Source organism: Erinaceus europaeus, chromosome 6, assembly GCF_950295315.1.
Source record: "Erinaceus europaeus chromosome 6, mEriEur2.1, whole genome shotgun sequence".
Taxonomy (NCBI): Eukaryota; Metazoa; Chordata; class Mammalia; order Eulipotyphla; family Erinaceidae; genus Erinaceus; species Erinaceus europaeus.
This window is the reverse complement of record NC_080167.1, coordinates 50,288,054-50,301,604: the sequence shown is the minus strand read 5'-3', so window position 1 is coordinate 50,301,604 and position 13,551 is coordinate 50,288,054. Positions and strand designations below refer to the sequence as shown.

The window sequence follows — 13,551 nt, the reverse complement described above, 5'->3', positions numbered from 1 at the left end:
TAAAGTAGTTGCATCCTTTGCTCACAGAGATGATGTGGCCTTGAATCAGTAATAGTTTAGTGGACACATAGCCAGTATTTGCATAATGAGTTGACAATTGGCTTTATAAAATACTGGGCTTTTTCAAAAGATAATCTCAATTCAAATAATTATGAAAGTTTTAAGATAACTTCCTGATTCTCTGTATAACCTTTAGTTTTTGAAAACTAACTTGATCTAGTATGTTGAATATTTCTTGTTACATGTATGAGCAAAATATAGTTTTAATAGAATACTATGTAATTTTAAAATAGTGTTTAGTTATTTAATGAATCTTGTTAAATGTATTTCTGTAGGCATAATTGTTGGCTATATTTATATTCTTTGAAGAAACTGTTAAAATTTAATTGCTCAGATGAATGACAATTTTCAGATATATTTTGAAAGTTAAATAAGATTGCATTAGGTGTATGTGGTTAAATAAATTTTTATGGCACATTTCCAATGTAAGTGCATTTATATCTGATAAGATTATCAGATTATTTCATTTGTTTCTAGGCGTATTCTGCACTCTAAAGGGGAGCTGAGTGAAGATAGACATAAACAGTATGAGGAGTTTGCTATGTCTTATCAGAAGTTGCTGGCAAATTCTCAATCCTTAGCAGATCTTTTGGATGAAAATATGCCAGATCTTCCTCAGGACAAACCAACACCTGAAGGTAATGTATCCTTAAAAATGAGCTTTGCCGCAAGGACTGGTCAGGATCCCGGTTCCAGCCCCCCGGCTCCCCACCTGCAGGGGAGTCCCTTCACAGGCAGGTCTGCAGGTGTCTCTCTGTCTTTCTTCCTCTCTATCTCTCCCTTCTCTCTCAATTTCTGTCTCTATATAGTAACAAATAAAGTAAAAAAAAGAATTAAAAAAAATAAGCTTTGCATTTCTTTTTTTTTTTTTTTGCCTCCAGGGTTATTGCTGGGGCTCAGTGCCTGCACTGTGAACCACTGCTCCTGGAGGCCATTTTCCCCATTTTGTTGCCCTTGTTGTTGTCATTGTTGCCATTGCTACTGCTGTTGTTGGATAGGACAGAGAAAAATCAAGAAAGGAGGGGAAGGGAGTCGGGCGGTAGCGCAGCAGATTAAGTGCAGGTGGCACAGAGCACAAGGACCAGCTTAAGGATTCCGGTTGCAGCCCCTGGCTCCCCACCTGTAGGGGAGTTGCTTCACAGGTGGTGAAGCAGGTCTGCAGTCTTTCTCTCCTCTTCTCTGTCTTCCCCTCCTCTCTCCATTTCTTTCTGTCCTATCCAACAACAATGACATCAATAATAACTACAACAATAAAACAAGGGCAACAAAAAAGAGAATAAATAAATAAATATAAAAAAATTTTTAAAAAAATCCTTAGCTGGATTTAAAAAAAAATAAAGGAAGGAGGGGAAGACGGTGAGGAGGAGAGAAAGGTAGACACTTGCAGACCTGCTTCATCGCTTGTGAAGTAACTCCCCTGTAGATGGGAAGCCGGGGCTCAAATTGGAATCCTTACACTGGTTCTTGTGCTTTGCACCATGTGCACTGCTGCACACCGCCTGACTCCCTATGCTTTTCAATTATTTTATGCTTTTATTGCCACCAGGTTTATTGATGGGGCGCAGTGCATTCAGGAAGAATCTAGAGTTCCGGGCCAGGCAGTGTTGCACCTGGTTAAGCGCATATAGTACTGTGCAAGGACCTGGATTTGTGTCCCCACTTCCCACTTGCACCAGGGACACTTCATGAGCTTTGAAGCCGGTCTGCAGGTTTTCTGTTTCTCTCCTCTGTTTTCCATCCACCTTTCAACTTCTCTCTATCCAGTAAAATAAAAATTGTGACCAAAAAGAAAGAAAAGAAAAAGAAAAATGGCCACCAGGAGTGATGGTGGATTCATAGTGCTGGTACCAAGCCCCAGTGACTGGAGGCAAAAAAAAAAAAAAAGAATATAGAGCTCTTGGTTGCCTCTTTTTTTCCTTCCTTTCTTTCTTTCTTTCTTTCTTTCTTTCTTTCTTTCTTTCTTTCTTTCTTTCTTTCTTTCTTTCTTTCCCTTTGAGAAGGGAGGAGAAGATAGGGAGAGAAAGAGAAAGAACTTGCAACACTGCTTCACAATTGTGAAGCTTTCTTCCTGTAAGTGGAGACTGGTTTTGAACCCGGTCTTTGTGCATGGTAATGTGTGTGCTTAATCAGGTATGCCACTGCCTGGCCCCTCAAAAAATTTTGAATGAGGAAGTTGTAAGAAGACCTTGTAACACTAGGGCCTTGTCTTTGAGAGCTACCACATTCTATTCCTAGCACCCTATTAGTTAGAACTGACTAGTTTTCTTGTCCATTGCCTTTGCCTGCATTTTTCAATAAACTGTAGTTGTAACTTAATTTTTTCCCCTTACATTATATGGGTTTAATCTCCTAGGAAGCCCACATTTAAATATAATGTAGGACATGAAAGTAGGTGGCAGTATTTTGTCTTGACCGTTCTTGTTTTTCCTAAATATCTCTGATGATTATATTGTGTGTGTTTGTGTGTGTGCAGGTAAGAGAGAGGGCGGCTAGGGGAAGATTGGATGGGGGAAAGAGGGAAGAGGGATTCAAGCATAATACCACTGTTTTTGATATATATTTAAACATTTTAATTATTTTACTAATTTATTGAGAGAGAACGAAAGAGAATCCGGTCACTCTGGTATGTGGGCTTCCTGGGTTCAGGCTTCCAGGGTTCAAACTGAGGACCACTTGCTTGAGAGTCTATTACTAAATCCACTGCATTACCTCCTAGACCGCTGTTCTATTTTTGTCTTATTAAGTGGTGCCAGACCTCATACATGCTAGCCATATACTGTACTGCTGAGCTACCTTCTGACTCCTCTGATGGTTATTTATTTCTTTTTGTTTGTTTATCTGACACCAGGGTTACTGCTGAAGCTTGGTCCCTGCTGGATTACTTCACTATTCCCACCATTCCTGGTGGTCATTTTTATTCTTTTTTCTTTTTTGATAGACAAAGACACTGTCCCATCAATTATGAAGCTCTGCCCTGCAAGTGGGGACCAGGGACTTTAACCCAGGTCCTCATGCATGTTAACATATATGTTCTACTAGGTGTACCACCATGTGGCCCCTCTGGTATTTTTTAATCTACATCATCATTTACTTATTTCATGTTCTTAGTTTAAGAATCTAAATTTTAAAAAATTTATATTTATTTTCCCTTTTGTTGCCCTTTTAATTGTTGTTGTAGTTATTGTTATTGATGCCGTGATTGTTAGATAGGACAGAGAGAAATGAAGAGAGGAGGGGAAGACGGGGAGAGAAAGACAGACACCTGCAGACCTACTTCAATGCCTGTGAAGCTACTCCCCTGCAGGTGGGGAGCCAGGGGCTGGAACCAGGATCCTCACGCCAGTCCTTGCGCTTTGCGCCATGTGCGCTTACCCCACTGCACTACCGCCCGAGTTCCAAGAATCTATTTATTTTACTTATTTATTTTTATTATTATTGTTGCCTCCAGGGTTATTGCTGGGGCTCAGTGCCAGTACCATGCCATGAATCCACTGCTCCTGGAGGCCTTTTTTTTTCTTTCCCCCTTGTACCCTTGATGTTGTTATTGTTGTTGATTTCGTTCGTTGTTGGATAGGACAGAGAGAAATGGAGACAGGAGGGGAAAGACAAGGGGGAAAGATGTGGATGTGCTTCACCACTTGTGAAGTGACTCCCCTGTAGGTGGGGAGCCGGGGGCTTGAGTTGGGATCCTTACGCCAGTCCTTGTTCACCCCCAAAAAAGAATATCCCAAAATGAAGAGTAATTTTTAGAAAATACTTACTTATTTATTCCTTTTTGTTGCCCTTGTTGTTTTCTTGTTGTAGTTATTGTTGTTGTTATTGATGACGTCGTTGTTGGATAAGATAGAGATTAATGGAAAGAGGAGGGGAAGACAGAGAGGGGGAGAGAAAGAGAGATACCTGCAGACCTGCTTCACCTTCACGTGGGGGCCCGCGGGCTCAAACCCGGATCCTTACGCCAGTCCTTGCACTTCACGCCACTGTGTGTTTAACCCACTGCGCTACCGCCTGACTCCCCAAGAGTAATTCTTAATTAAGCACGTATAGTCTGTCTGTAAAATTCTGTTATGCAAGAAGACTCAGATTCAGGAACCCAGGTTTGAGCCTATGGCACCAGGCAAACTTCTTGTACAGTGGAGCAATGCTATGGTGTTTCTTCTCTCTCCCTCTCCCTCTCCCTCTCCCTCTCCCTCTCCCTCTCCCTCTCCCCCTCCCCTTTCCTCCCCCCTCTCCCTCCCCTTCCGGTTTACCTTTCCCATCTCCCTCCTACTCTGTCTCTATCTGAAATGAAAAGGAAAAAAAGTGAAACATTGTCTTCCAGGAAGAATCATACAGGTATAAAGCTCTGGTGCTTCACAAACAAAACACATACGGTTCAGTGGGTTGCTAAAGGGGAGAGGCTTTAAAGCTGTGTGCTTTAGAAATGGTTACCCTCATGTAAAATCAAAATTATTTTAAGGTTCTAATATTTCAAGAGGGTACTTAACCTCATATTTGTTGCTTTAAAACATTTAAAAGAAAAGCACCTTTATCCTGTGTCATTCTGTTCCAGTTCAAGACCTTACTTATAATACAGTTTATTATTTGATGGCTAGTGTGATTAGTCCATAGTGCTGGTTGATTGAAGAAGCTTCTGTAATTAAAACACTCAAAAGTTTTAAAATTATAACACCTAAAATGTAATTATGTTGTGCTTAGCATGCTACAACCTGAAGTGATTTAATTCCTTGTGATTTATTTGATTGTAGAGCATGGGCCTGGTATTGATATATTTACACCTGGGAAACCTGGAGAATATGACTTGGAAGGTGGTATATGGGAAGATGAAGATGCTCGAAATTTCTATGAGAATCTCATTGACTTGAAAGCCTTTGTTCCAGCCATCCTGTTTAAAGATAATGAAAAAAGTTGTCAGAATAAAGAGTCCAACAAAGATGATTCCAAAGGTAAATTCTAGAGAAGATGTTTTACAAAGTGTTATGAAAATTAATTTCAAACATTTGTAAGATAATTTTAGTAGATTCAGGATAGGAATATTGAGTCATTCAGTTAAATGGATGTTAAAGTATTATGAAACAGAGCATGAAAGGTTGATAATTTATATATTTATAAAATTTATGTATTTATAATTTTTTTGAGAGTTAGTATGCAGAACCATTATGCTATCTACCCCCGCCCCATTTATTTACTTTTAACAGTGCCAACTTGAAAATATTGACAACACAGTGAAGTTATTTGAGATACTAGTTACATATAAATATTCTTCTGGTTAGATTATTGGGACAAGTCTTAGCTGTGTAGTGCTTACTTTATAATAGATATCCTCAACTTTTTTTTTTTTCTGTTGAGATGTTACTTTAGTGAAATGTGAAGTTTTGTGATCATTAGTAGACTGAATCTCAGTTATACCATGTTCTCCAAAGCAATTCTAAACAGTAGAGTTGGAGATGAAGAGGAGGACATGGAAAAGCCTGTGACAGGGATTTGGAGAATTGTTTGTTTATTGCTCACTTTATGCCTGTCATCATTCTAGTAATTTATAAATAAGAACTAATTTAGGGCCGAGTAGATAACATAGTGGTTCTGCCAGAGGATCTGAGATTCCAGGTTTAGTCCCTGGGAACACCATAAGCCAGAATGGAGCAGTGCTTTGGTTAAAAAAATAATAATAATAATCCTCATAATACCTTTCGGAACAGCCACTGTTTATTCTCATTTACAGATGTGGAAACAGTAGTATGAAGTTAAGTAAATCTTGAGAGATTGAATGGGAAGAGGACATAGAGAAGGTAGAGAGAAAGAAAACTAGTTGCACCGCTGACTGACTGCTTGTGAAGTTTACCCCTGCAAATGGGGCCCAAGAACTTGAACCTGGTTTATTGCACATTATAATGTGCACTTTACTAGATGTACCAGTTGGCTTCTTGATATTTTCTAGTGCCAGACATAGTGTCATGTGCTTGGATATTTTCTTTGGAGAAATGTCTATTTAAATCTTTACCCCATCAAAACATTTTTTGTTGTTGTTGATGTATGTTTTGAATACTAAACTCTTTACCAGATTTGCAAGTATTTTCCATTCTCTCATTCTGAAGATTGACTTTTTGTTATTTTGATATATCATTTGATATGTAAGTCCCCCCCCCCCTTTTCCTCCAAGCAGTTTTCAATTCATTTAATAACTAAGTAGAAAATACAGTTCCCAGGTGCCCTCTGCATTTCTACCAGTAACATGTTCCACCAGTATTAGGTGAATCAAATGATGCAGATTTTTGTGTATCTTTTTTTTTTTTTTAAAAAGATTTTATTTATTTATGAGAAAGATAGGAGAGTGAAAGAACCAGACATCACTCTAGCACATGTGCGCCGGGAATCAAACTCAGGACCTCATGCTTGAGAGTCCAAAGCTTTATCAGTGCACCACCTCCTGGACCACTTTTTTTTTAAAGCAACATCTCAATGACATTTAATTTAAGGACATTATTTTTTAAACAGAGACAAAAGAAATGAAGGATAACAAAGAGATATCAAATCCTGATGATTTGGAACTTGAGTTGGAAAATCTAGAAATTAATGATGATAACTTAGAGTTAGAAGGTGGAGATGAGGCTGAAGATCTTACAAAGAAACTTCTTGATGAACAAGGTAAGAGAATATTTTGCCAAAATTTGATTTTTAAGTAATTTTCATACACAAAGGTCTTGACTGAAATGATCCAGATTCTTTTAAATTTCTTGTTTTCATATTGTTTCAGCTATCACTTTGCTAGAGTTTGATTGAGAGCAGAAATACAATATTACCAATACTATGTGACTGCAAACTTTATTAGATTCTGAATATCTTAATAGAATTTTCTTTTTAAAAAATATTTATTCCCTTTTGTTGCCTTTGATTTATTGTTGTAGTTATTGATGTCATCGTTGTTGGATAGGACAGAGAGAAATGGTGAAAGGAGGGGAAGACAGAGGAGGAGAGAAAGATAAACACCTGCAGACCTGCTTCACCACCTGTGAAGTGATTCCCCTGCAGGTGGGGAGCCGGGGGCTCGAACCTGGATTCTTATGCCCGTCCTTGCGCTTTGTGCCATGTGCGCTTAACTCGTTGCACTACCGCCTAACTCCCAATAGAATTTTCTTAAACTTTTTAAATTACTAGCATCATGATTTATTTTATTTACTTATTATTTTTAAATTTTCTCTATTGGTTATTGAAAGTGTAGGGGTAGATATGGAGAGAGAGAGAGACCTGCAGCATTGCTTTACCACTTGCAAGGCTTTGCCCCTGCAGGTGGGGGCCGGGGGCTTGAACCTTGGTCCTTGTGCATTAAACATGTGCGCTCAACTGTGTGCGCTACCACCCAGACCCTATTTTATTTATTTATTTGCCTTCAGTGTTATGGATTTATTTATTTATGTTTTTCTTTTTTCCTGCTTCAGGAGTTATCACTGGGGCTCAGTGCCTGCACTATGAATCCACTGCTCCTGGAGACTATTTTTTCCATTGTTGTTGTTGTTACTATTGCTGCTGCTGTTGATGGATAAGACAGAGAAAAATTGGGGCTTGGGGGAGATGGGGAGAGAAAGATAGACACCTGCAGACTTGCTTCACTACTTCTGAAGCAATCTGCAGTTGGAGAGCTGGGGCTCAAACTGGTATCTTTGCGTTTCACACTATGTGCACTTAACTCGATGCACTACCACTCGGCCCCGTGGATTTATTTTAATTTAGTGACAATCTTTACAATTTTAACATGGGTATTTGAAAGCCACTCTAAAATGACTGTGAGATAAGAAAAATAATTTTCAGATCATTTGTGGCAATTTTATCTCTTTATAACTGAGTGATGTTTTCTATTTAGTAATAAAAATATTAAATTTCGGGTTATTTCCTAAATACTCCAAGTTTTTTGGCTAGGTTCTTCTGTTAGTATTGCTTTTCATTCTATTGGCCTCATTAGAGAGGGAACATACCTTGTAGCTGCTCACAACTTAGATCACATCAGCTAGTGACATTAAAGGAATAGACAGTTTCTGCCACTGTCACTGGAAGAACATGACTAGTCATGTGTCATGTTGACCTGTGAGCAAGAGGAATGCTAGTTTGCTGTTCATGACAGCACCCTCTCCTAACAGCCTCCCATGGAATTTAGAGGCTTAGTTCTTCAAAGATTACAATGAAAGATGAGAGTGCTGTTGATTGAAGATGTGAGGGAAATAAATGCCGGGCAGATAAAAATAACACATCACAAAATTATCTAAAACGCTTGCTGAAAAATTTGGGTTTGATAGACCTTGTAGTTGGTGTCTGAACGATTAGTTGACTGTGATTTTTAGAGATAATAACACTTTCTACCTCAAAAAATTCTGTATATTTTTCATGAGTGAAGCAGTGCTCTAGGCTGACTCCTAGGTGATTTTTCATGGGATGTTTTTACTACTTTGTGTCTGTATTTTTAAACTTATTAAAAACAAATTTTGTATTAGAACAAGAAGATGAAGAAGCCAGCACTGGATCTCATCTCAAGCTCATAGTAGATGCTTTCCTCCAGCAGTTGCCCAACTGTGTCAACCGAGATTTGATAGATAAGGTATGATGATCTCTGTATAACTGATCTCAAGCATATAGACATCTTTGGAGAGCTCTCAGTAGAAATTTCTATGGCTTTCAGACAGTTTCACCACAGAATGAACCATTTCTTCAAATAGTCTCTCAGTAGTAATCCAACATGAACATATAAAATGAGAGTTAATTCATAAATGCTCTAGGTATGGAACTATTTTCAGAATTTTTTTGGCTTGATAGCTCTCCCCTTTGACATAGGACCCAACAGTTCAGAAATTGTTTCTTTTTAATTTTTTATTATCTTTATTTATTTGATAGAGACAGCCAGAAATCGAGAGGGAAGGGAGAATATAGAGAGGGAGAGGGATGACATGGTGGCATACCCGGTTAAGTGCACCCACTACAGTGCACAAGAACCCAGGTTCAATCCCATGGTCCCCACTTGCAGGGGAAAAGCTTCATGAGTGGTGATGAGGTAGAGCTACATGTGTCTCTGTCTTTCTCCTTATTCCCCACCTCCTCACAGTTTCTCTCTTTCTATACAATATTAAATAAATAAATATAAAAAAGAGAGGGAGAGAGACAAACACCTGCAACACTGTTTCACCACTTGTAAAGCATTCCCCCTGCAGGTGGGGACTGGGGACTTGAACCCAGGTCCTTGCACACTGTAATGTGTGCTCAACCAGGTGTGCCACCACCCAGCCCCGAAATACTGTTACAATGGTAAGTTCTGAAAATATTATTCATGGGTTTCTTTAGAGAATTTATATGGTAAAAATGATTTTAATACTAAGACTAGGATTACTGCTCCCCCTTCACTATTTTCGACATTCACAAAAATAGCCTGTACTGTTAAAGTAGTTTTCAGTGTATTATGTATGTGTTGGAGATCTGTGCAGTTCAATGAACCATATTTCTTTTGTTTCCCCTCCATCCCCTACTTTTACCCTTCCTTCTCCCTTCCCCTCCTTTCCAGAGCATTGCTCAGCTCAGGCTTATGTGGTGTGGGGGATTGAACCTGGGACTTCAGAGCCTCAGGCATGAGAGTCTTTGCATAATCATTATGCTATCTACCCCCACCCAGAACCATTTTTCTAAGTGATAGAGTACAGAGTTGCAAAACAAGTTCGGGATATGACTAAGTTTCATGCCTACTCAATTTTTATATTTTCATTGAGTGGTTTGAACATACCTGCTTCAACCTTGCATTCCATTGTAGGGGAGAAGAACTTCATCAGTTTCAGAAAGTATCCTGCTGTCAATAATGACAGCATGTTCGACTCTGAGTTAACTCTCATGAGGACCAAGTGAAAATTAGGCTGCCTTTTCCTTTTGATGTCTAGTGGGCTCTCTGGGAATAAGCTTGTTTATGAGGTGTTCCTTTCATATGATGGTAAGGTCCAGATGCCTTAAGAGGGAAAAATATTTGGGAAAAATTTGTAGAATTTGTAGAAGAATCTCAAAAATCCTTTGATTTCAGTGATTATTAGATGTGAATAACCGTATGTCAAAATCTTAACAGAAGTTTATGAAACTAAGTATGTTCCTACAAATCATTTGATTCTAGGTTCTAGTTTTATGGATGAGAGGTTGAGACTGTTGATTGCATATATAAAATTATAGAAAAGTGTGGGTATTTGATTTTATCTGTGTATAAACTGTGCTATATGTAAATTCATCTGTTACTCTCATATATATATATATATATACGTATTTATATATGTATTGTTTTTTATCAAGGTAAGTTAGAGCTAAATCTAATACAGCAAAACTTTTTATACAGAGTGATTTTTTTCTTTTTATATATATGTATATTTTTATTATCTTTATTTATTTATTTATTGGATAGAGACAGCCAGAAATTGAGAGGGAAGGGAGTAGTAGAGAAGGGAGAGAAACAGAGACACCTATAGCACTGCTTCACTACTCGTAAAGCTTTCCCCCTGCAGGTAGGTGGGGACTGGGGGCTTGAACCTGGGTCTTTGCACATTGTGATATGTGCGCTCAACCTGGTGCCACCACTCAGCCCCCAGAGTGAAATTTTCTTTATCATCTGTAGTATAGTAGGGTTCTTGCAACTTTTTTCCTGCATGTTTTGTCTCCTCAGGAGACAATGATCCGTAGGACTCTGAGAAACTGGTGTAGACTTGAGGCCTAGCTTCTTCTCCCTTGTGGGAAGGGTTTGTGCATGTTAGGTTATGTTCCTATGTACCACCTGAACAATGCCTGGGAATGTCATCTACCAGGATACCTATGTTGGTTCCTCTGCTTTTCTTGACTTTTATTTATTTATTATTGGATAGAGATAGAGAGAAATTGAGGGGGGAAGGGCTGGGGTAGATAGAATAATGGTTATATAAAAAGACTTGCCTGAGGCTCCAAAGTTCCAGGTTCAATACCCTATACCACCATAAACCAGAGTTGAGCAGTGCTCTGGTGAAAGAGAAAAAAAATTAAAAAGAAAGAAAGAAAAAAAAAAAAACTGAGGGAGGAGGGGAATTACAGAAAGAGACAGTGACATCTAAAGCACTGCTTCACCACTCGTGAAGCTTCCCCCAAGGTAGGCGGTGGGGCACCTTATTAAGGACACATATTACCATCTGTACAATTGTTGTTGTTTTTTAATTTTTTATTTATTTAGTTTTTGTTGTCCTTTTTGTTTTTATTGTTGTAGTTACTGTTGTTGTTGATGTCATCGTTGTTGGATAGGACAGAGAGAAATGAAGAGAGGAGGGGAAGACGGGGGGGAGAGAAAGATAGACACCTGCAGACCTGCTTCACCGCAGGTGAAGTGACTCCCCTGCAGGTGGGGAGCCAGGGGCTCAAACCGGGATCCTTGGGCCAGTCTTTGCACTTTGCGCCATGTACACTTAACCTGCTGTGCTGCCACCCTACTTCCCATCTGTACAATTTTTATGTAAGCTGGCAGTTGTAAATTCTTTGTGTAAGCACAAAGCTGTTATTTGGGTATGTGGGTTGTCTTTCTTATTTACTACACAGGGAGATAATTTGGACTAAGGTTTAAAGGAATATTTTCCTGGATTTATTTATTTACCAGTAGCTAAATAGATACTAATTTTTAATCCTAAATTTTTCATTGGAGTATAATTGGCAGTTTACTGTACTTTCATTTCAGATATATAGTGTAGTGATTCAGTATTTTTATATATTGTAAAATTATCACCACAATAGGTTTAGTTAACATCTGTTGTACATAGTTTTCCATTGGGTGTAAGTAACATATAATTCTGATTCTAAATTTTCTTTTTTCTTAGCTTTTTATTTTTTTTAAACATTATTGAGGGAATAATGTAAACTTATAGAAATGTACCACGAGGGTACCTTTCTTTCGACATTGCTCGAAAGAAAGGTACCCTCAACCAAGCCATCATTTTTCTTATGCCATCATGACGACTTAGATCCCTATTTTTTTTAAGATTTATGTATTCATGTTTTTATTTATTCATTTATTCATTCATTCATTCATTCATATGAGAAACATAGGAGAGAGAAAGAAGTAGACATCACTCTGGTACATGTACTGCCGGGGACTGAACTTGGGACCTCCTGTTTGAGAGTCCAGTGCTTTGTCCACTGCACCATCTTCTGGACCACTAGGTCCCTGTTCTGTAAGCAAAGGTTTTGAGGGAGTGAATTAGTCTTTTTATATATATATATTTTTTTTTTTTTTTTAATTTTTTAATATTTATTTTATTTATTCCCTTTGTTGCCCTTGTTTTATTGTTGTAATTATTATTGTTGTTGTCATTGTTGGATAGGACAGAGAGAAATGGAGAGAGGAGGGGAAGACAGAGGGGGAGAGAAAGATAGACACCTGCACACCTGCTTCACCGCCTGTGAAGCGACTCCCCTGCAGGTGGGGAGCTGGGGTTCGAACCAGGATTCTTTCTCTCTTTCTCTCTATCTCCCCTTCCCCTCTAAATTTCTGTCCTATCAAATAAATAAAATTTTAAAGAGTTTTAAATACATTTGATTAAAACCACATGCTATACTTTCAAAAGAAATAAACTATTATCAAATTATCCTTCTGAGTTTGTTTCTTCTTCTCCAGACTTAATTAGGCTGGCTAAATAGCTCACTTGGATACTGTGCTTTGTCATTTGTGCAATACAAGTTAGAGACAGGCCCGCATGGATTGAAGGAACTTTATCTTTTTTTTTTTTTAATATTTATTTATTTATTCCCTTTTGTTGCCCTTGTTTTTTTTTTTTTATTGTTGTAGCTATTACTGTTGCCTTTGTTGTGGGGATAGGACAGGGAGAAATGGAGAAAGAAGGGGAAGACAGAGAGGGGGAGAGAAAGATAAGACACCTGCAGACCTGTTTCACCACCTGTGAAGCAACTCCACTGCAGGTGGAGAGCTGGGGGCTTGAACCGGGATCCTTACTCCGGTCCTTGTGCTTTGCGCCACCTGCGCTTAACCCACTGTGTTACAGCCCGACTCCCAGGAACTTTATGTTTCTCTCTCTATCTCTATAGGGGTTGGGGCAGGAGAAAGACTCATTATTTATTTACTTATAAGAGAAAACCAGAGAATCACTCATATATGTTGTCAGGGATCAAATTTAGGACACCATGCCTAATCCAGTACCTAAAACCGCAGGATTACTGTATCACCAATCCAAATCTTTGAATTTGAGAATCAAATGCAAAGATCCTCAGGCTTGCTTGAACTCTAAAAAAGATTTCTGCTTTTCTCAACAGTGATAAACTATGAAAGAATTCCTGACATGGTTAAATCAAAACAGGTAAAATTTAGAGTCAAACTCAGGAAACTATCTCACATTGAAAATATTCACCAAGGGGGGCCAGGCAGTGATGCATCTGGTTAAGTGCACATATTAGCATATGCAAGGGTCAGGTTTGAGCTCTAACCTCCCCCTGCAAGCGGAAAGCCTCACAAGC

General features: G+C 38.6%; 1 protein-coding gene across 2 annotated transcripts in view; it reads left to right on the top strand.

Moving 5' to 3' along the window:
• Nucleotides 1–13,551, top strand: part of UPF2 (UPF2 regulator of nonsense mediated mRNA decay) — a 202,412-nt gene that overhangs the window by 22,444 nt on the left and 166,417 nt on the right. For both annotated transcript variants that reach the window (XR_009550246.1, XM_007524619.2), the window contains exons 4-7: nt 538–698; nt 4,809–5,006; nt 6,556–6,705; nt 8,544–8,647. Coding sequence is in view for 1 of the 2 variants with exons in the window: in XM_007524619.2 (XP_007524681.1) it covers nt 538–698; nt 4,809–5,006; nt 6,556–6,705; nt 8,544–8,647 (613 nt within the window). In the remaining variant the exon portion in view is untranslated. The remainder of the gene's footprint in view (nt 1–537; nt 699–4,808; nt 5,007–6,555; nt 6,706–8,543; nt 8,648–13,551) is intronic.